The sequence below is a fragment of the Arvicanthis niloticus genome, chromosome 27 (genome assembly GCF_011762505.2).
Source record: "Arvicanthis niloticus isolate mArvNil1 chromosome 27, mArvNil1.pat.X, whole genome shotgun sequence".
Lineage (NCBI taxonomy): Eukaryota > Metazoa > Chordata > Mammalia > Rodentia > Muridae > Arvicanthis > Arvicanthis niloticus.
Genome location: NC_133435.1, coordinates 25,089,385 through 25,112,926, shown reverse-complemented (window position 1 = coordinate 25,112,926; position 23,542 = coordinate 25,089,385). Strand labels below are relative to the sequence as shown.

The following is a 23,542-nucleotide window of genomic DNA, read 5'->3' as shown; positions in this document are numbered from 1 at the left end:
TCTGGGTGTTTACTATGTGCTGTTCTATTCTCTACTTGTAGGAAGTCTGCAGCTAGTTTCCATGAAAATGGCTAGCAATAATTCTCGTTATTTATTAGATGCTGCTGGTTTGTGCTGGTTTCAGCCAGCAGTATACACCGGGAGAGATCAGAGGGTTGCAAGACAGTGCATAGAAAATGTATTCCCTCTCATCTGCTGGCTGTGGTGTGGAATTGGCTTCATCTCTTTAGGTTTGCCCATCTTCTCTTGCATATAAATAAATAAATAAATAAATAAATATTGAAAAAAAGTGTTTCAAACAGTGGCTACAATACATAATTTAATTATTTGTGTTGAAGCAGGGGAAACTCAAGAAAATTAACATGTGACTTAATTATATATACTGCCTTCTCAATAGATCTGTAAATGTAGGCATCTCTAAATATAGTAAATACAGTAAAAATCTTTTCTATGGGCTGCATGTGTAGTAAATTTTAGGAAATATAAAAGCCTGCATAGAGAAAAACTGTAACAACTTGTCCTTTGGATAATGATCATCAAATTTGCCTAAAAATTTTGTCATGTAATAGGCCAAACATCATTACTTTTCAATAATCAATTTAATTGTTATTTGGAATAAGGAATACACCTTTCATCCAAAATGTTTTTAGGATTCTATCTTATAATCTTGTATTAACACAGTAATAATTTTATAATAGGATGTTCAAACTTTATTTGTAGATGAAGAAAGATAAATCCACATTAATGGTTTCTTTTGTCAAAGGGCTGCTGTGAGCACACGAGTAGTAATAACACAAACAGCCAACAATTTTTTATAGTCTATACAATCTATCTGTTGTTAACTAACAGCTTACTCTACTTTCAGCAAAGCTATCTCTCCTTTATTAGTTAATTGTCAAGGGGAATTAGGACTTGCATCCCCTTGAGAATATCAAACATAGGTTTAAATCCTCCTATGGTAAGCTTAAGATAAGGTTTTAGCCAATTAATATCTCTTAACAACTTTTAAAAAACATTAAACACAAATCAAATTTAAAAGGAAACCATTTTCTTTTTGCATGTACACTTGCAAGCTAGAAGAGGGCACTAGATTCCATCACAAATAGTTGTGAGCCACCATGTGGTTGCTGGGAATTCAACTCTTTTATTTTTAGTTATGAGTCTAGCCTTTAACAGCTGAGCCATCTCTCTAGTCCCAACTATCTATTTTTATTAGAATTTTCTGTGCCACAATCTGCTTAGGATATAACTGAGGTCTCAAATATTTAAAAGATATTGCCTTTGAATCTTTTCTGGAGCAACAAGTACTCCAAAAATTTTAAAGCTCGTTATATTGGAACAAAGGCTTGCAGAAAAACTCCTTTAGAGAAATCCGCTAATAAAGTATCATATAATGAATAATATATATTAAAAGATTTAAACTCTTAATTTTTGTATTAAAGGAACAAATATATATATATATATATATATATATATATATATATATATATATGCAATTAACCATTTTTTGAGGCAAACATTTCTAACAATATCGCTTCATGGGCTCTCAAAAATTATGAAAAAATTTACTGACTGCAAACCTCCCACCTTTACCTGAAATGTAAAGGAATGGTATAAAAACATCTTCTAGATCTATAATAATTCTATATGTATTTACTGGAATGGCAGCTGGAGTACACAAGTCAGACTGTATAAATCTTAAGTTTGAACTTTGTTTTGGATTAATTTAATAACCAATCTTTTTTAGCTGAGTGAGAGTATCAGATAAAGGCCAAGCTGAAAGCAACCTTGTCCTCTAAATATTGTTACATACATTAGAGGAACCAAAAGCATCTCATTTTTAACAACTTTGGAAGGAAGTGGACGCAAAGGAACAAAAACAAATTGAACAATTTTTTTTTTTTTTTTTTTTTTGTTAGCAGGTACAGTTATAATGTCATGGAGGGAAGTAGGCATAATTTTAATCATTATAACTCTTGGCCCAAAGACTGTTGTAAAAGTCTTTGAGTCTTAGAATTACCCCTCTTCCCCAGCAACAAACACCTTTCTAGGAGCTGGTGAAGACCCAGGACAAAAGGAATGTTTGGCACCTGAGCTTCTGCTGAGCTCAGTCTGCATTGTCTTAATTTAAATGTAAATGTTCTTAATCTCACCTGTTTTCTGAGGCCTGACTAGGCCTGTGCTGTGTTGTAAGGTTTTTTATTTTTATTTTTTATTTTTTTAAACTTTAACTGTATGTGCTGTATCTTTTTTTTTTTTTTTTTTTTTTTTTAATAAACATGGGCAAATCAAAAAAATCTCAAACTCTCGATTGAACTACCAACTGTAGCCAATGGAATATTGGCAGTTTAACTATGTTTTTAAGCTTCTTTTGTAACATTAGAGTATAACCATAATTTTGAGAAACAAAACCAATTTTTAATCTTGTAAGCAATCTATTTTCTCTAAAATCAACACCAAGTAGATTAGCTTTATGTTACAAAGTTTTGCTGCCAATCCTTATATATGAATGCATGATAGTGCAGCTTTTAATATCTCACTAAAGAGACATTGTTTTAAAATCTTATCTTTATACATCTGGTTTCTGAATGACTCTAACCCTGAGTTACCAATCTTAAGTCAACTTCTTGTAACCAAGATTGTAAAATTTTTAATCATACCCAATAGCTTATAGGCCCATAATCTATAAGCAAGACATGTAGAACATATTTATAACATTAAAGCCAATTAGAAACAAAAATGAAGTGACAACACATCTTATATATTTAAACCAAACAAAATTTCTTGCTTTCTCTAGCTCTGATTTTAAGATAAAAGCACCTTGTCACAGAGATTTTTCTAGGACAAACAACTTTTAACTTCCTTATAGAACCCAAAAAACCTGCTGGCCCCTTTAAAAGCAGCTTATACAGACAATCAACTGTTAGAAAGGCTTTTCCAGCTCAGCTAGACTCTTAGCTACAAGTGTTAAGCAAACTTATCAGCTGCTGCTCTGCATATTAAAACTGCCTCTGAAACCAAGTTAAACTAGACCAAGGGTTGGATCAAGCAATTTTAACAATCTTTTAAACATCAAACATAGAACACCATAAAACATAGACCACCAATCATTCAGACAGTGAAACAAGAAACACACAATTGAGACACGTGGACATTGGCATGCCAAGGACAAACAAACAAAAAAGGCAGAATTATGGATGCTACTCAGTGCTCTGCCCTTTTTTCGGTTTTCCAATTCTTTTTAACCCTGCTCCTCTTGCCTGAGGCAGCTCTTGGGCTTGCCGAATATTCTCCTATCCCAACTCACTGTCACCTCCTAGATGAGCTTGCATTGGGTCAATGCTCACTCAAATCTAGACCCGTATCCCACTGAAACACACTTCCTGTAAACACAGCCATAACTTAGCTAGCTTCAATGCTGTTGTTTACCAAGTGCTCCAGATACTCTGCTTTTTCTTCCATTTTCCATGGAGCTCCACCAAGACAATGTTCCTCAGCTGGCCTTCCGTTCTCAGATTCCATGGGTGGGTGCCATTCTGTAGCTGCCAGCAGCTACAAGTACCAGGTTCACCTGAGAGGAAGGCTGGGAATGAAAGGGGAATGGAGGGCGAGAAGAGATGAGGCCAAGACAAAGTTCTCTGATCAAGGCGTGAAGTTGAATACTTTGCTTTCACATATAAAGGATAGACCCCATGCCCCAGAGTCTCTTCTTGGTTCAGTGCAGGGGCTAGGTAAGGAAATAGCAGGTGTCAAGGTGTCAAGGCTAGCTCAGCAAGCAGTCCATTCTTCTTAGCTCCATAGCAGACTGCAGGGAGCCAAGGCTGGCGATGCAATACCTCCTCCTAGGTCCTACTGTTGTTTAGTTTATTGTGGTAAAAGACTCACAGGCCTGCTTGGGCCTGGGGGAAGGGCACAACAGACCCAATCAGGGAATGTTTCCTAGGGCCACTTTCCTGGAACCTTACATGTGTTTAGGCCTTTAAGTCTGTTCTCCTTGCTCCTCATCATGGATTTCTTCCTCTACCTCCTCTCTCCCTCTGTTCTTTCCTGTCTCCCTGCCCAGTCATTGCCTGCTCAGCAATTCTTTATTACCAAATGAAGCTAACTGGGAGCAGGGACCCTCATGTCTGGAAGTACAGTGTTGGGAGCCGAATTAAGACAAAGTGTTGGAACCAATTCCCAACATGTTATAACACTCCAGTCCATTTCTCCTTTCTTGGAAAATCCTCTTCTTGCCACTCCCCAGTCTCTTCTTACTTGCTACCTAACCTCTGTGATTATTTGGACTGAAACAAACATATATAAGGATTAAAAGCCAATATCCACATAGAAAAGCAAAATACAGGTTTTGTGTGTGTGTGTGTGTGTGTGTATGTTTCGATTACACACTCAAATTGATTGTTTTCAGCTCCACCCGGTTTATCTGCAAACTTCTTTTTTCTTAACAGCCGAATAATAATTATTGCATTGTATAAATGTACCACAAATGAACATCTAGGCTGTTTCTGATTTCTGGCTATTGTGAGTAGAGGACTGAGTCAGTATCTCTGTAATAAGATATAGAGTCTTTTGGGTTTATGGCCCAGATGGTATAGCTGGGTCTTATGGTGGATCTGTTTTAAATGTTTTGCAGAACCTCCACACTAATTTATATAGCTGTCCCAGTTTTCATTCCCACCTAAAATAAAGAAGTGTTCCCCTTTCCTCACATCCGTGCCAGCATAAGCTGTTATTTGTTTTATTGATTATGGCCATTCTGACTAGGGTAAGATGAAATTCTAAAGTAGTTTTCATTTGCAGTTCCCTGATGGCTAAGGATGTTGATTTTGAAAAAATGTTTCTCAGCCATTTGTGTCTCATCTTTTGAGAACCTTGTTTCATTCTATTACACTTTCTTAAATTGGTATTTTTGCTTTCCTGATGTTCAGTGCTTTGGGTTCTTTATATATTCTAGATATTAACACTTTATCAGATGTGTAATTGGCAAAGACTATCTTTCCTATCCTGTAGGCTATACATTCACTTTGTCTTCATGAGGTTCTATTTATTAATTGCCGTTCTTTTTTTTTGGGGGGGGGGGTCGAGACAGGGTTTCTCTGTGTAGCCCTGGCTGTCCTGGAACTCACTCTGTAGACCAGGCTGGCCTCGAACTCAGAAATCCACCTGCCTCTTAATTTCTGTTCTTCATACTTGTGCTAACTCTCTTTTCAGAGAGTCTTTTCCTGTGCCAATGAATTCAGCCCTATTCTCTACTTCCTCTTCTATCAGATTCAGTGTATCTGGTTGAAGTCTTTGATCCATGTGGAGTTTTGCCAGGATGGTAAATATGGATCTGTTTTCATTCTTCTACATGCAGCCATCCAGTCTGAAGACATCTTTTTCCACTGTTTATTTTAGGCTTTTTTTTGGTGGATGTATGTGTCAAAAATCTGGTCTGTAGATGTGTGGGATTTTGTCTGAGTCTTTAATTCTATTAGTTTTGAATTCTATAATTCTGTTCAGTTGACCAAGTTGTCTCTTAATAGCATGGTGTTTTTCTTTCTTTCGTTTGTTCTTTCTTTCTTTCTTTTGTTCTTTCTTTCTTTCTTTTTTACGAAACACTTTATTAGTATTTGTATATACATATATACTTATACATGTATACATATATGAACAATAATTAAATAATAAGATGTATTTAAAAAGTATGGGGGGTTGGGGAGAGTGGGAGGAAGGAGGGAAAGGGGAAAATTATGTAAATACAGTGCTCATATATAAAATTCTCAAAAAGGAATCCAATTTTTTAAAATGTTCAGCAGATTAACTAGCATTTTACAGTATGAAAATAAATATGACCTATAATTATGTTGAGGGACATTTTAACTCATTACAAACTTCGAAATTTAAAATGAAATCAATAAACATTATTTTACCCAGCATACTAACAAAATCCACAATAACATTTTATACTTCAAAGTATTTCTGAGAACAAGAAAATGGATTGTCAGGGGCTAAGTCGGCAGAGCCAGGGGGACACTGTGTGTTATTTCTTTTTTCTTTTTCCTTTTTTAAAAATTATCAAATCATAATTTTTACTTTTTAACACAGGGGTTATAAACACGAAAATGCAGGATGTGGGAAAGGGGATGACAGAGGAGCATAAGTACTCAGGGGGAGTACAGATATCTTTCAGAACAGGGTATCAGCTGGATGAAGGTTCAGGGGTCAGGTCATTATGACTCTGCCTATGATTCACTTGTCCTTATCTAATTTGGTACTATCCACCAAGGCTGCCTATTTACAAGGTCTATGACTACTCAGGCTGGTAGATTTCCACAAAAGCTGCCTGTATACAATAGTTTATAATATAGCATGGTGTTTTAATCACTGCAGTCTGTAATACAACTTGAGATCTGGGATGATGAAACTGCCATCAGTTCTATTCAGGATTAAGTTTTAACTATTAGTTTTGTTTGTTTGTTTGTTTTGTTTCCATATGAAGTTTTTTTTTTTTTTTTTTTTTTTTACTAAAGAATTGTGTTGAATTGGGCTGCATATGTAGAATACTTTTTTGGCAGGATGGCCAAATTCACAATATTATACCTACTGATCCATGATCATGGAAGAGCTTTCTATATTCTAGTGTCTTCTTCAGTTTCATTCTTCAATGTCTTAATATTTTTATTATACAAGTCTTTTACTTGCTTGGTTAGAGCCGTCCCAAGATAATCATTCCTGGGCTCTAGTGAATGGGCTCTTGTGAACGGCTCTGTTTTCATGATTCCCTCTTCCCCCAAGTTCACTTGACATTTGTATATTAGAAGGTTACTGCTTTTTATGTGTTAATTATGTATTTTGCTACATTCTTGAAAGTATTTATCAGCTGTAGAAGCTTCCTGGTGGAGCCTTTAGGGTCTTTTATGTATAAAATCATGTCGTCTGCAAATTCTTGGACTTCTTCCTTTCCTAATTATATTGTGTTCTTGAATTCTGTTTGAAAGTATTTTATTGAGAATTTTGCACCTATATTCATAAGGGAAATTGGTCTCTAGTTTTCTGTTAGGTCTTGGTATGGTTTTGGTATCAGAGTACTAGAGACTTTATAAAAATGAGTAGGAAATGTTTCTTCAGTTTCTATTTTATGTAATGTTTTGAAGAGTAATGTTCTTTGAAGGTCTGGTAGGATCCCCCTCCTCTTTTTTTGGGGGTGGTTAGAAGACTTTTAATTACTTTTTACATTACATACATGGACATGGGTCTGTTTAAATTTCTTATTTGATTTAACTTTATTAGACTATTTATATCAAGAAATCTGCATTTCTTTTAAATTTTCCAATTTCATAGAGTACAGATTTTAAAAATATTTCCTTGTAATCTCTGCATTTTCTTGGTGTCTGTAGTCATGTCTCCCATTGAAACTCTAATATCATTAATTTGCAACTTCTCTTTCTGTCTTTTGGTTAAGTTGGATAAAGAGTCAATCTTGTTGATTTTCTCAAAGAACTAACTCTTCATTTCATTGATTCTTTATAACTTTCGTTGTTGTTTCTATTTCAATGATTTTGTCCTAAAGTTTTATTATGTCTTCCTGTCTAATCTTTCTTTGAGTAACATTTCCTGTTTTTCTAGGGCAGTGGCTCTCAGCCTTCCCAATGCTGTGACCTTTTAATACACGTTTTGCTGACCCCCAACCATGAAATTATTTTCATTGCTACCTCCTAACTTTAATTTTACTACTGTTATGAATTGTAATGCAAACATTTGCAATGTAATATCTGTGTTTTTCGATGGTCTTAGGTGACCCCTGTGAAGAGTTGTTTGACTCCCCAAAAGGTTGTGACTTACAGATTGAGAACTCCTGTTCTAGAGCTTTCAAGTGTGTTGGTAACACGGTTTTCTCCAGTGTTTTTGTCAAGGCCTCCTAGAACTACCTTCATTGTATCCCATAGACTTAGATATATTGTGTTTTCGTTTTCATAAATTCTAAAAAGTTTTAAATTTTCTTCTTGCTTTTTGCATTGACCCAGTTTTTATTCAATAGTGAGTTATTCAGTGTCTGCAAGTTTGTAAATTTACTGTTTCTGTTGTTGATGTCCAGATTTAATCTGTAGTGGCCACAAAGGATGTAAAATTTAAAAATTTTAAAATTACTTCTCAGTCTTTTTTTCGTGTCTCAAAATTTGTTGTGAATTTTGGTGAAAGATCCATGGGCTACTGGAAAGAAAGTATAATCTTATGTTTAGGTGTGATGTTCTATAGATCATTTGACTCATGTAATTCAAGCGTGTTTTGGTTTAGTTTGTGTCTGGATGATCTGTATATCGGTGAGAGTGAGGTACTTAAGTCACCCACTATGTCTGTGTGAGACTTAATCTGGGATTTTATCTATAGTACTATTTCTTTTATGAATCTGGGTGCCCATGTGTTTAGTGTATTGAATTGCAATATCCTCTTGGACTTTCCTTTAATGAGCGTACATTATCTCTTCCATATCTCTTCTAATTAGTTTAGAACTGAAGTCTGTTTTTCCAAATATTTAAATTGCTACATCTGCTTCTTGGTTCCATTTACCTGGAATATGTTTTTTTTTTTTTAATCCTCTTTATCCCAAGATGATATCTGTCATTGATGGTGAGATATTTCTTGTGTGTAACAGAAGGTGGATCCTGTTTTTTAATCTGATCTGTTAGTTTATGACTTTGTATTTGACAGTTGAGGCAATTAGTATTGAAAGTTATTAATGAACAGTGTTATTTCTGTCATGTTGTTGTGGTGTGGGTGTTTTTTTTTTTTTTTTTTTTTTTTTTTTTTTTTTTTTTTTTTTTTTTTTCCTGTCTTTTGACTAACTGTTCTGGGATTATTTATTTCTCGTGTCTTCCTGACTAATCTTTTCAGACTGAAGTTTTTCGTCTATGGAATACTTTTTGATGAGCTGGTTGGTGGAAGTTGCTTAGATTAATTTTTATATTGAATTGGTTTTCTTTCTCTATTGATTGTGACTGTTAGGTTGCTGGATATAATAGTTTGTGCTGGCATTTGTGGTCTCTTTGAGCTTGTGGTCTCTGTGAATATTTGTTCAGTCCCTTATGTCTTTCATAGTCTCCACTTGAAAAGTCAGCTGCTAAAGGAACATATCAATAAATGTATTCCTAATGAATGGTGCATTACTATGCCAGTAGATCAGAGCACCAGTCATCACCAGAGAAGCGTCTTCTTGCAGTCAATAGTAGTTGACGTAGAGACACACAACTGGACAGTGTGCACACAGTGAAAACCTTTGGAGTTCTCAGCCCTAAATGAGATGGCATAACCAAACTCCTCTTAAAGCTTAAGGGTCTATGTGGAAGAGGAGGAGGAAAGATTCTAAGGGCCAGAGATGGTGGCTGACTCCAAGATGGCAGCATCTTCTTGGATCAATGGACTAATACATGTGTGAATTCACATAGACTGTGGCAGCATGCATAAGGTCTGAACAGGTTCGAACCAGGTAAAACCCCAGCACTTGAAAAGGGGAAGTGGACACAAAGTTTCAGTTCTAGTCAAGAGATTATTTGCAATTGATACCTGCTAGAAAAGGGAAAATCAGTTTTCTCTAATGAAGTACTATTAGGTACTTTATATAAACCACATTCCAGGGCAGGTATTTGGTAAACCCCAAATGAACTCCATGCTTATATTGTCAGGAACCATTTGTTGCTTCTGAGAGAGAGAGAGAGAGAGAGAGCGAGAGAGAGACACAGAGACAGAGAGAGAATGAATATTAATGAAATTGGGAAAAGGAATGGAGGTGGGAATGTGAAGAATGGAGAGGAATGTGAAGCAAAGAATATAATCAAAATAACAAAAGCATTCTATTAACATACTGCTTGTATTGGGAGGGGTCAACAGGGAAAGAATGAAAAGGTGATTGCCTCACAATAGGGAAATCATCAAATAAACTTGGCTGTATGCAGATTAAAAACATATTGCATGAAAAAACCGAAATGAAATTATATAAAAGATAAGTTGCTATTTTAATGGGCTTGCCTTTATATGTGATTTGGTTTATTACTCCTGAAGCTTTTAATATCCTTTCTTCATCCTGTACATTCACTCTTTTGATTATTGTTTGTCATGAGTCTTTTCTGGTCCCATCTGTGTTTCATGTTCTGTATGATTTTCACCTTGATAGGCATCTCTTTCTTTACATTGGAGATTTTTTTCCCCTATGATTAAGTTTATTTTTTTTTGTACTATTGATCTTTTTTCTTTATATCTATAGGTTTAATATTTCTTTAATGTCACAGATATCCTGGATGTTTTGTGCTGGGAAATTTGAGATTCAACATTTCCTTTCACTGAGGTACCCATTTCTTCTAGACCATGTGATCTAGACTTGAAATTCTTTTTTCCATGAGTTTTATTCTGTTAGTGAGGTTTACTGCTGAGCTTTCATTTGATATCCTGAGTTTTTCATTTCCAGTTTTTTTTTTCTTTCAGTTGAGTTTTCTGTAGTGATTCTATTTCTAGTGTTAAATTCTACTTTAATGTCTTGAATTGTTTCCATCATTTCATTTAACTATGTTTTCATGGTCTTCATTAAGGACATTCACTCACATTCTTTTTAAGAAATCTGAACATGCTCATAATTACTATTTTGAAGTTGTTGATCTGTGCTTCAACTAAAATGCTTTCCTCAGGGCCTCTCACGATAGGGCTTCTGGCGTTTATGATAACAATAAACTCAGAGCCATGAATTTGCTATAGGCCCTTAACTCACAGGCTCACCATCTCAAATCAGTTAGAAAAGTTAAAGAAGAACTGGGTCTAAGCCTTGTATTCCTAAATGTGTTATATAGGCACAATGCCTATGAGAGTAACAATATTAGTCTCACTTTTATATCAATAAGACACTTGTACCAATGAAAACATTAAATTTGAAATCAAAGTAAATTTTGTACCATTTAAGAAATTATAACTTCATCTTAATAAAAATTATACGTATTTCTACCAATAGGTTATGGCTATGCAATAAATCCTAGCTAATCCTCCCTGTTCCAACAAAACCACTACTTTTCCCTAGAAAGACAGCCCCCAATATTAACCACCTCAGTTCCCAAGTCCAGGGAATAGGGGCTCCGACTCTTTATTAACTTCTTCAAGCTGATTATGGGCGTTGAGATATAAGAAGAGGGGCTGGGGAAGAGTAAATTGATAAGCCTCTGATGCTGTGTCTTCACTGCATCCAGCTGAAATTCCAGGACATCAAAGGTTCAAGCAGGTCTGCTCAGCTTGCTTGATGAGTAGATACACCAAGGCTGTGTATTCTGCAATATACAATTCTCAAAACAAATTTTAGTATCAAGATAATTTTTTGTTTGAATTCTGGAATCTAGTCTTCTGGTGGCCTGCATCTGTCATGTCTAATCCATATAATTCTGGGAGTTTCTATGAGGGTGTGCTCCCACCATCCTCCCATTCCTGCCTCCCTGCTCTCGAATTCCCCAACTCTAGGGAATCCAAACTTTCAGGCACCAATTCCCTCCACTTCCACTGATGCCTGGCAAGGCTATCCTCAACTACCTATACAGGTGGAGCCATGAGTGTCTTCATTTGTTTTCTTGGGCTGGAGATTTTAGAATGTCTACTCCAGCTTGTTTCTTAGGATCATTTGCTTGAAAAATTGTTTTCTAGCCTTTTACTCTAAGAGTCTGTCTTTGTCACTGAGGTAGGTTTCCTATATGCAGCAAAATGCTGGGTCCTGTTTACGTATCCAGCCAATTAGCCTATGTCTTTTAATTGGGGAATTGAGTCCATTGATGTTAAGAGATATTAAGGAACAGTGATTGTTGCTTCCTGTTATTTTTGTTATTAGAGGTGGAATATCTTGGTGTGGCTATCTTCTTTTGGATTTGTTGGAAAAAGATTACTTTCTTGCTCTTTCTAGGGTATAATTTTCCTCCTCATATTGGAGCTTTCCTGCTATTATCCTTTGTAATGCTGGGTTTGTGGAAAGATATTGTGTAAATTTGGTTTTGTCGTGGAATATCTTGGTTTCTCCATTTATGGTAATTGAGAGTTTTGCTGGGTATAGTAGCCTGGGCTGGCATTTGTGTTCTCTTAGGGTCTGTATGACATCTGTCCAGCATCTTCCAGCTTTTGTAGTATCTGGTGAGAACTCTGGTATAATTCGGGTAGGTCTGCCTTTATATGTTACTTGGACTTTTTCCCTTACTGCATTTAATATTCTTTCTTTGTTTTGTGCACTTGGTGTTTTGATTATTATGTGATGGGAGGTATTTCTTTTCTGGTCTAGTCTATTTGGCGTTCTGTAGGCTTCTTTTATGTTTATGGGCATCTAGTTCTTTAGGGAAGTTTTCTTCTATAATTTTGTTGAAGATATTTATTGGCCCTTTAAGTTGGGAATCTTCACTCTCATCTATACCTATTATCCTTAGGTTTAGTCTCCTCATTGTGTCCTGGATTTCCTGGAAGTTTTGGGTTAAGAAATTCAGGACTTTTTCGTGTGGGAGAACTAGGTTCTAATGATGCCAAGTACCCTGGGTTGCTGATGCTTATGTTCTTGCACTTGCCTTTTGCCATCTGGATCTCCTTAGTGCTACCTGCCCTGTCTCTGACTGGAGCCTGTCTTTTCTATTATCTTGGTTGTATCAGAATTGTGTGGGGTGGGTATTACTACTGGGGTTAAAGCTGGGGCCCAAGATCTCTTCAGTGCTCAGGCGCAGACAGGAAGAAACCAGTGCTCCAGGCCAGGAGTGGCTTCCTGGGTCCTAGTAGGTCTCAGTTACTTCCTGTTTGGGGCTGGTGTTGCTGTCTCCTTACCTAAGATACTGCCTGGCTTAGAGCTCCTGGGAGGCCTGCTTCCTCTGGGTTCTGTGAAGCAAAGGGACCCTACACCATAGTCATGGTACCCTTCATAAATGGCAGCAAACTGAAGGCACAGTGAACTATGTGTAGAACCTGCATTCATGGAGTTATGGAATATATATGACAGCTAAATTTTATTGTATATTTCACGGAAAGGCATCCAACACATGATATTAAATGTAAAGAATTGGGCACGAGAAGCTTTGGCCAACATGATTCTAATTTTTTTCATGGAAACCTAGGATGGTCACAGACATGCAAAAACAATGATTGGAAGCCTGTGCTCCTGACTGTCAGTGACTGTCTCTGAGTGGGCAAGGCCGTCTGGGACTCACCATTTGGGTGATGTCTTAGTCCAATGTCTTGAGGTTGTCTTCAGTAATCAGTTTACATTGTAAGGAAGAAAGCTATAAGGAATATAGAAGTAGCTGTTACATTGTGAAGTATGTGGCTACATCATCTTTTCATGGTCCAGATAGCACACTTCTGATTCTTGAGTCAGAGAAAACAGAAATTATGTATAATTTAAAATTGCCTTTGAATTGTCATTCTGATTTTTTGGTCCTATTTGGATTTTTTTTTTTTTGTATATCCATTTTGTAGTTGGATGGTATTCTTTTAGATAGTAGTAACAGAAAAAACTGTTAAGTCTTAACTTTAGTCATTAATGAGATTGCAGGGTAAGGAAAAGCCATGCCACAATTTTGTAGCTAAGATTCCATTTTAACACCTCCCGCTCCAGTTATGGATCCCTGGGATATCTTGCACCTGTGCTTCACTTGGTGGAATAGATCTGCCCTTTAGTGGCATGTTCAGAGGTACTAGGATCCTGCTATATGAGGCAACCATGGTTAGGTTTTGATTCCAAGAGCTTTTACAAATGTGTTGTGAGATTATATATATATATTTCAGTTTAAAGGAGTCGATAAAACAACCGTATTTAATTTTAAAAAGTCCTTAAATTTTAAGTGTTGGAGATGATAACTACTTAGAAAACACTGAATTGTTCTTAGATGCAATCTTTTAAAAACACCTACTCATTATCATTAGAAATTTCCCATATGTTCAGAAATAATTGATTGGACCAGGAAGTGAATGGGTTCTAGGAAAGTATAGTTTTAGATGACCATTCTAGTGGTTATTGTGTTTCTGAACCACCTAATCCTATATTTTAACATGTGAATTTCAAATCTATATCTATGTCTATATCTATATCTATCTCCAATTTTAGAACTATCCAAATGGATTTGTATAACCGAGTTAAGACACAAAATCATGCAAAATTTAGAGGGTAAAGGAAATCCAAAAAAAAAAAAAAAAAAAAAAACCCAAACCAACAAAAAAACCAAATCAAAGGTCCTCAGCATGTAATTGATGACAATAAATTTACAATGTCTTGGAGGAGTCGTCCCGTCTTGCTGAATAGATTCCTATCTACAAACTCAGTTTAGAATATTTAATGTGATTATACTCAAAGTGGGTTTGAAAGCAAACCTTCAGTCTGTTTTGCTCTTTCTAATAAAGATTAATTCCACTAGGTGGAGGCATTTGCTCAGTTTTGTTGCTCCCATGAACTAAACAGCAATAGGGAAGTCTGTTAAGTAGAACATGGGAAACAAGCCCCGATGCTCCTATGCCTGGAGATTTGCACTGTCATGGCGTGGTAAGTGCATGCATATCGTCCTATGGAGTTTGGAGTTTTAACAGGGTTAATGTAAAAGTTTAACAGGGTTAATGTAAAAGTTATCTGTTGGGCAGAACAGATTAGTAATCTAGCATTTTTCCAAGTATCTATGTAATCATTAGCCCACTATTCATTACTGTTTAAAATATAATATATGCTGTTTTCATCCTATTTTAAATATTTTCCATGTTGTTAAGTTGATTATTGTCGATAAATATTTTATTTAATAGTTTTACTACTAACATCATGTAAAACAATACCCCTTTAAGCCACAAGGGGGAAATATGTATTTATATATACATATTTATATATACACACATACACTATGCCATATACATAACTATGTTTATGATACAATTCTGAAAGTAACTGAAATATGGCAGGCCTAAAATCCTGTGGGGGAATCTGTTTCTGTCAACTCTGGGTGCCTGCGGCTCTCCTCTTGGGTGTCTGGGTGCCTGCGGCTCTCCTCTTGGGTGTCTCCTTTTCTGTTTTTATTGCTACCATCATTATTCAGGAATAGTAGTATCTTTTCAGTAAAGTAGGAAACCCCTCTGCTCCTCTTTAGTTGCATTTGAAGTTGTCCTGTTCTGGGTCAGCTAATTAAGTCATTCTGAAGCACTGGGCTGTCTGCAGGCGCCCCTTCTCTTCGTGTGCAGTCGACTCTCAGTGCCTTTCTTGTGTGCACACTAGTGATTCTAATGGTCGTGCTTTAAAGATACACTGTTAATTGTCTACTGCTGTTTGCATAAATTGTTTAAGAAACAACAGATCTTTGCTTTCTGATCTCTTGGAGAAAATTTGGTGGTTGGTGTTTTTCTTCTCATCTTATATCTGTGGCTAAAAAAGGACCAAATGTGTCTAATTATACAGTCAGGAGGCAGTTTTGCATATGTAATAGCCCTTCTCTTTTTTCAAAGAAGGACACTTAGCTTAAACAATTGTTTCAAATGCCTTGAAAACAATTCACCTACACATCTGCTGGTTGGTTTCTCCCTCAGGATGAAAGCCTGGCTCGCCAGCTGGTGGAGCTAGGCTACCGAGGGACAGGAGAAATTGTGAAAAGGGAAGATTTCGAAGCCAGAAAGGCAGCTATTGATATTGCAAGACAGGCTGAAAGAACACAGAAAAAGTAAGTTCCACATCCAGATGTTATATTCTAAGGTGTCTGTAAAAATACAACCTTTCTTGATTATGATAACCTGGAAGTTCTGCTTGGAGCAGTAAATCTTGAGATGCCCTAACCTTGAGCTGACAGTCAAGAAGCAAAGGCACTGTCGTATGCTTGCAGTAATGTTTTGTGGGAGGAGTTGGATCTACTAATTTAAGAAATATAAATTCCAAAATATGACTATTATGTCAATAAAGTCATGTTATAAAGTAACTCACTAGGACCAGTTTTATGCGTTTACACATGAAAAAGTATGTGACATTTGCCTTAGAAGTCTTTGTCCTTTTGAGGCATATAAACCTTGGCATTGCTTATATTCTTGAACTTCTCAAACACTAATTCATGTAAAGACAATAACTGTCACTGGCTTTTGTTAATGTGACTACTATAGGTAATATAAAGTTTACATTGAATAAAGTGTATTAAGATGGGTAATTAGGAAACAAGGAGATAGCTCATTTGGTCAAGTGCTTGCTGTAAAAGCATGAAGACTTGAGTTAAATCCTCAGAACCCATACAAACAACTTGCCATGTGCTGTGCACTTGTAATACCAGTGTTGGGCCGACGGAGACAGGCCAGATCCCCAAGACTCACTGGCTAGTCAGCTTATCCTAATTCTAAGCCCATGAGAGTCCTAAGCCCACAAGAGACCCAGTCTCACAGAACCAGGTGTGAGCAACTGAAGAACAACATTTAAGCTTGCCCTCCGGCATCCACGTGCATATGTCCTTATGTGCATGTGCACATGTACACATATGAGTGCATACTTCTACATATATACAAAGATAGGTAATGGGAAAACATTCTTCTAGGCTGAACTGCATCAAACTGGTAAGACAGTTTAAAGGAGTTGATAAAACAACTGTATTTAATTTTAAAAAGTCCTTAAATTTTAAGTGTTGGAGATGATAACTACTTAGAAAACACTGAATTGTTCTTAGATGCAATCTTTTAAAAACACCTACTCATTATCATTAGAAATTTCCTATATGTTCAGAAATAATTGATTGGACCAGGAAGTGAATGGGTTCTAGGAAAATATATATATACATTTAGATGACCATTCTAGTGGTTATTGTGTTTCTGAACCACCTAATCCTATATTTTAACACGTGAATATTCAGCAGTATATGCTTTCTATTGTGTCTATAATGCATAACCTCAAGAGGCATAACAGTAGAAGTATCCATAATTTCTACCATCAGTGTGACAGTCCTCTGCAGTATTTCACAGGACTGGAACCTGCTATTGCTTAAACTGAATAATTGCCTAGACCAGGTTCTTAGCAGAGGGCCAGTCAGTCGGCTCATAGCTTGCAACTTTTTGGATTACAGTTCTCATTTCTTTATCATTTGTCATCAGGAACCAGTGTTTGCCCCAAGAGGTAGTCCGTATTCCTTGTCTTTTGTGAGGTAACAGATTCTTAGCAATAGGAATGGTCATCCTTGAAGGAAACTTCTACCATTACAGGAAATTCATACAACCTCAGTGACTTATACACGGTTGGCCACTTCAGCCTCTAGCCTTATAATTTGTAACTATGCAAGTTTTATATGTAGGGTTGTGTATGTCTTATAGAAGACATCAGAGAGACGGACAGAGATATAGAGAATTAATTTACATTTATATGTCCTTTTATAAGATATATAAACTATTTCACATTGAGAAGTGTTGGTCATGTTTAAAATTTAAATTCTGCCCACGTCATATGTCCATTTTGTGTTCAACCATCAAAGTAGATTTTTTTTTTCTATGTGACGGTCTCTTTAATTGTCTGGAGCTGGAAGTCGTCAGGGTACTCAAGTGCCAGTCTGGGAACGGGGAGGCCAGTCCCCACCCAGAGCTTCTAGGACAGGAAGGTCCTTTCATCTGCCATCTCTTCTGGTTGTCTTTGTTATGGATGTGTCCCATATGTTGCTTCCTGTCCCACGTGTTGCTCTTTTCCCTGCAAAATCTACTTTAGTGTTGTTGACAGCACGGCCAGCAGAGGGAGGCAGAGAGCCAAGAATATTTGCTTTAGATAACTTGGACATACACTTGAGGTTCTGGTTGACTACAAACTGTACCAAGTTAGAAATCAGATACAGTGTGCTCCCCACGTCTCTACCCTGCAGATGAGACGCTCCAGCATGTCACAGTTCTCCTGGTTTAGCAATTGCAGAGTGGCCATGTGTAGATAGATGTGTTGGAGTATTTCATTTATAATAGTTCTTCATAGGAAAAAAGAAGCTGGAGGGATAGAAGTTAAATAAAACAGGAAGGGATATTTCTGTGAGGGGAGTCACAGAAGAAGGAAAAATTTGAAAAGGAATTTTGAATGTTTAATCATGTGCAAATATTCATAGATAGCCACGTGCATTAGGTACTGTGCCAGGTTCTGGGACTACAGTAGAGTCCAAAGCTTGCTTACTGCTCTCGAGGAGTTTGAAGGCTAGGTGAATAAAATTAAATCATTGGTTGGAATGGAAAATGGAAAACAGCTTGGCAATTTTTCAAAAGAAATTAAATAGATTCTTACCATATGGCCCAGCAATTTTACTCCTAAGATTATTCCCAAGGGAGCTGAAAACATGGGCAGGTAAGTACTCATACAAGGATGCTGAAAGCTGTGTGTTACTCATGGTCACTTCAAAGGGGGGGGAGGGGCAATCCAAATGCCTAATAACTGATAAACGGCTAAAAATGTGGTATAGAAGTGTAATTGGGCATCATTCAGCTATAAGAGTGTAATGTGCTTCTCTGTGCTCCAGCACAGAGAAACCATGAGATCAAAGGAGCCAATGAAAGGATCTGCACACAGAAGCCCACTGTGCTCTGAGCGAGGTGGCCTCACAGACTTGGGCATTTGGATATTGGTTCCCAGGTGGGGACACTCTATGTGGAGGCTTAGGAATTGTGGCCTTGTTGGAGGAAATATGGCACTGGGAGTGGGTTCCAACACTGTCATGGATATGCCCATGTCCTCTCATATTTATTATTATTGTTGTTTTTATTCTTGTTATTATTATTGTCTCACATGTCTACCCTTTCACACACTGAAAAAGTCAGGGTGTGGAGGCATATACTTGTAGTTCTAGCTATGCAGAAGACAGAGGCAGAAGGGTAGCTTGAGCCCACAAGCTTGACAACAACCTGAACAGTACATTGTGACCCAATCTCAACACCAAAATACTAGAACCAGCGACCTAGCTCAGCAAGGTCACTTGCCACCAAGACTGATTATGTGATATGATAAGACCCACAAGGCAGAATGGAGAACTGACTCCTATAAGCTATCCTCTAACCTCCATACAAGGGCCCTGGCATGTACCCCCCCCCCCCCCACTACACTGTAAATACATAAAATGCAATAGGAATTAGCCTTCCCCTTCCCCAGTACTGGAGAAGCTATCCTCCTGCGACAGACAGAAATGATGGTTACCTTTCTCTTAGCGGTTGGGCCCCATTTTGGCCTTGGTTTGGGCCTTTAGGACAAACCCGAGCCTGGCTCGAGTTTCTGTGGCCTGTGGGAGAGCCTAAGCCTGTCTCGAGTTTTGAGACCTATCTCAGTCACGTCTCTATCTGGGTGATTCAGCAAGACCTGTTTGGTCCTGCCGATGTAAAGCTTTGCCATTGGCTCTGTCAGTCACCCCAAACCCTCTGTGTCACTCTTTCCCATCTCCTACATCATCTCATCCCACTCAAAATCCCCCTCCCTGTGCTCCAAATTTATGTGAGAGGCTGATGTAATAAAGTTGAGTTCCTACTTCGACAAGACTCCCACTTTGGTGCGTTTCTTTTGTGCCGTCAACATTTGCCATCCCGCTCAGCCTGGACCTGCTGGCAAGGAGCAGACACTTAGCTTCTGGTTATCTATAAACCAGTACAATGGTTTAAAATGTTTTTTAAAACTAAAACCTTGCAACAGTTAAATGTTGCTAGGTGTTGTGGTACACACTGTTAATTTAGACTCTTGGGAAGTAAGACTCCCACCATATCTCTAGTTTACTTTCTGAGTCATGATTTCTGTTCAGAACATGAGCCCTCAGCTCGGTGCTCCTGCCTGTAGACCTCAGGTCTGACATCATGGACTTTAACTGTCTGAATCTGTAAGCCCAAATAAACACTTGCCTTGGTCATAGTGTTTTATCACAGCAATAGAAAAGCAACAAATATAAACCATAAATTGTATAATTTAACTTATGGAAGATGCCCAGAATAGGTGAATCCATGAGACAAGTAAATTCATAGTTGTCAAAGGACTGGATGAAGGATTACAGATGGCTGCTTATGTAAGTGAGGTACCTTTTGTGAGGGATAAAATACGCAATAGCAAATAGGAATGACAATATTTGCATTATTTTTAAAATACATTCAAAGCTACTGAGTCATGTGCATACAAACCAAAAATCTATATAGTATCATTTAATTTTATGTGTATGAGTGTTTTTGCCTACATGTATACCCGTATACATGTGTGCATGCCTGGTACTCATGGAGGCCAGGAAAAGGTGTTAGGTCCCCTGTAACAAATTACAGATTGTTATAAACCTTCCTATGGATGCTGGGAAGGTACCTAGTACTTTTAACCACTGATCTATCCCTCTAGGACATTTACCACACATATTTATATCAATAAACATGTAATTAGGAAACTACCATATGACCCAGCTCTATCACTTCTGGGCATATAACCAAAGATTTTATTATGCCACAGAAGCACCTGCATATCCACATCATGATAGGTAGGGAATAGAATCAGCATAGCTGTCCATTAAATACTGAATGGGAAATAAAAGCATGATACAGATGTACAGTGGAATTCTGTTCATGTGTAAGGAAAAGTGAAATCGAAATTTCAGATGAATGAATGAAACTGGAAAAATGATAATACAGAGAGAGTAAGGCAGGTCCAGAAGGACCTACTACACAAGGGATCCTAACTCCCTCTTTAGTTCTCTTGACTTAACTCCAGGTGTTCCTGGAAGCCGTGAAACTGGAAAGGGGACAGAACTGTCTTCAAGAAGGGTAGACAGTGGAGCACAGGTGAAAGAAATGTGGAGAAGGAACTATGGTGCTTGAAAGCTTTAAGCAGGGAAGGCATGAGAGAGTGGGGGATGAGAGTATGGGGAGCAGTTGCCGAAACCAAGAGGGAATGGAAATCTCACATTACATCCCTTACATTGCTCCTCCACAAAACACAAGAGAGATGGACATGAGTTGCCCGACTTGGCCAGAGAACGCTGATCTAGAAACAATGGATTACTAGGCAATTCTCTGTCTCAGATACCTTCACAGGAGTTGGTCAGGGAGCCAGAGGCCCCAGAGAAGCTCTTTTCCTACGTTATTGAGACAAAGTCTTAGTACATTGTCCAGACTGGTCTCTTGTGCAGTAGAAATTACTCAACCCCAACTCGGGGTTTCTATTCCACCTTTACACCATATAGTTCTCAGATAAAAAACCAGACCCAACCTTTATATTTACAGTAAGCCCTAATCAGCACAAGAGCTGGGCAGATACTACTTTTTATGTTGTTGAGTTCTACTTCCTATCAATAACCCTGAGTTGCTACTTACTATGTTTCATCTGGACTACTGTTAACTCCAATTGACTGCCCACTAGGACACCTTCTCTTTACTCCTAACCCTTGGTGGCTTCTCCTTCCTCCTCCTGTCTTCTTCAGCCCCCTCGTGGTTCCTCTCTGACCCCAAGCCCTCAAAACCTAAACCCCACCTATGTCTCTTCTGCCAAGCTATTGGCTGTCAGCATCATTATTTACCAGTCAGAAATAACTTGGGGGCAATGTCACAGGAGCTTTGTGCAGGCTCCAGGTCTTGGAATCCTGCACTTAGAATTACAGTAGATAGTAAAAGACAAAGCTTCAATGCACTGGAGTGGTAGTAGAGACACATACCATCATGCCTGATTAGACTTGCATTTTATTTATTTATTTATTTATTTATTTATTTATTTATTTATTTATTTAATTTGTGTGTGTGTTTGTTTGTGTGTGTGTGTGTGTGTGTGTGTGTGTGTATAACCACTGTGCACATGTGCCTTTACATATGTGTGGAGATCAGAGACCACTTGCAGGTGTTGGTTCTCTTCTTCTTCCACCAGGTGGCCACAGGGATTGAACTCAGATTTTCAGGCTTGCAATAATCAGGTGTGTTATATGCTGAGCTGTCTGGCCAATCTTCAAGTAGACTTGTAATTAAATTTTAATCTCTATATTTACATTAATTTTCCAAACATACACTATTATGACTTTTTTCAACTATTTATTTATTGTCTTTCCTTTTACCTGTGAATGTTGAGATTTGTAAATATGCAGACAGATGATGGATATAGTTGTAAAAGCCTTCATTGTGAAAAATGAGACAGTAGACCAATATGAGTGTATTTTGTGTGATGGTATGTTAAGTACTCGTCATATTATAGATATGGTTTGCTGATGTGCCAAACTAGAGAATTCTGTACATATTTTAATTTATTTTCTGCTCATGGCCATTTTGGTAAATAGTGTTATCTCTGTTTTTGAGATAGAAACCTAAACACATGGAGTTTAGGTTTATGGAGTTTATACCTAGAGAGGCCAGAAACAAGATGAAAGCTCAGAGCCTGAATTCTTAACATCTACACTCTTTCACTTGAATACTGAAATATGGTGGTGGTAAATGCTACAGCTTCAGAATGTGAGCTCCTCCTTAGAGTCATCAGACCAAACCCATGTCTGTGGGAGCTGTAGGCATTGAGTCTCTCCTGATGACACTGTTTTGGGAGAAGATGGGATGAGATGCAAGTTTATCTCTGAGAATCTAAGTAATTGGATAATTCACTCTCTATAGCAGATGGGACAATGGGGTTTTGATGACTAAGCATCCATGACTTTAGCATGTTAGCTTTCACACACTGATAGATCAGTTTTGAAAAGGTGCAGGTGTGTTTTGGTAGTTTTCTCTCTAAGTAGTGAATTTGTAACATTAGCAAAAATGTTTTTGCACCTGGGATTGGACAGTGATAACAAACTTTCTCAAGCTAAGAATAAATTAAGACTAACATTTAGTTTTTCTTTCTGTAATTTAAAAGTATTTGAATTATAAATAGTTTTGGAAAAACCCACAGCAATAAATAAATAAAATTTGTTTACATAGGTGCTGCAAAACCATTTCCTCTAATGGAGGTTGCTCCTTGTGAGGAGTTAATAATCTTCAAAAAGAGAGAGAGAGAGAGAGAGAGAGAGAGAGAGAGAGAGAGAGAGAGAGAGAGAGAGAGAGAGAGAGAGAGACACACTAGAATACAGGAAATTATTTTTTTGTAGATTCCAAAATTTTAAAGTGATTTTGGTCTTGTAACTTTTCTCTTTATTCCCACATTACTAACGGCCAGTTCTGATTTTGTTTCTCTGGAGCATAAGCCTCATCTTGAGGTAGACTCCTTAAGCTTGCTGTTATTTCTGCATCATGCAATACTATGTCTGGAACCTGCTTTTCATTTTGATCCATGTACAGGGGCTCTCAGTAGATGTATCTCCAGAATGTTCATCTGAATTTTGTCCTTCTGAACTGAGTAGACAGGTTCTTGCCAATTGCTGTATCTTTCTTTGAGCTTTCCTTAGCTATGTCATGTCTTGCTCAACTACAGATGGGTTCCGACTTCTGTCCTTCATCTCTGCCTGATCAGAGGCAGTCATCACACCTGAGAAACTTTTAGGTCACCAATCACAGCTGAATAGATGATTTTATTCAGGTGCAAGACTGGCAGTTGGCACATGTATAAAATGTATGCTTTTAAATTTTAATTTCCTACCCAGGTAGTGGTGGCATACACCTTTAATCACAGCACTTGGGAGGTAAAGGC

General features: G+C 37.5%; 1 protein-coding gene across 3 annotated transcripts in view; it reads left to right on the top strand.

The window, feature by feature from the left end:
• Cfap299 (cilia and flagella associated protein 299) overlaps positions 1 to 23,542 on the top strand; it is a 471,810-nt gene that overhangs the window by 5,072 nt on the left and 443,196 nt on the right. For all 3 annotated transcript variants that reach the window (XM_076926435.1, XM_076926434.1, XM_076926436.1), the window contains exon 2: positions 15,532 to 15,662. In XM_076926435.1, the coding sequence (XP_076782550.1) occupies positions 15,532 to 15,662 (131 nt within the window). The remainder of the gene's footprint in view (positions 1 to 15,531; positions 15,663 to 23,542) is intronic.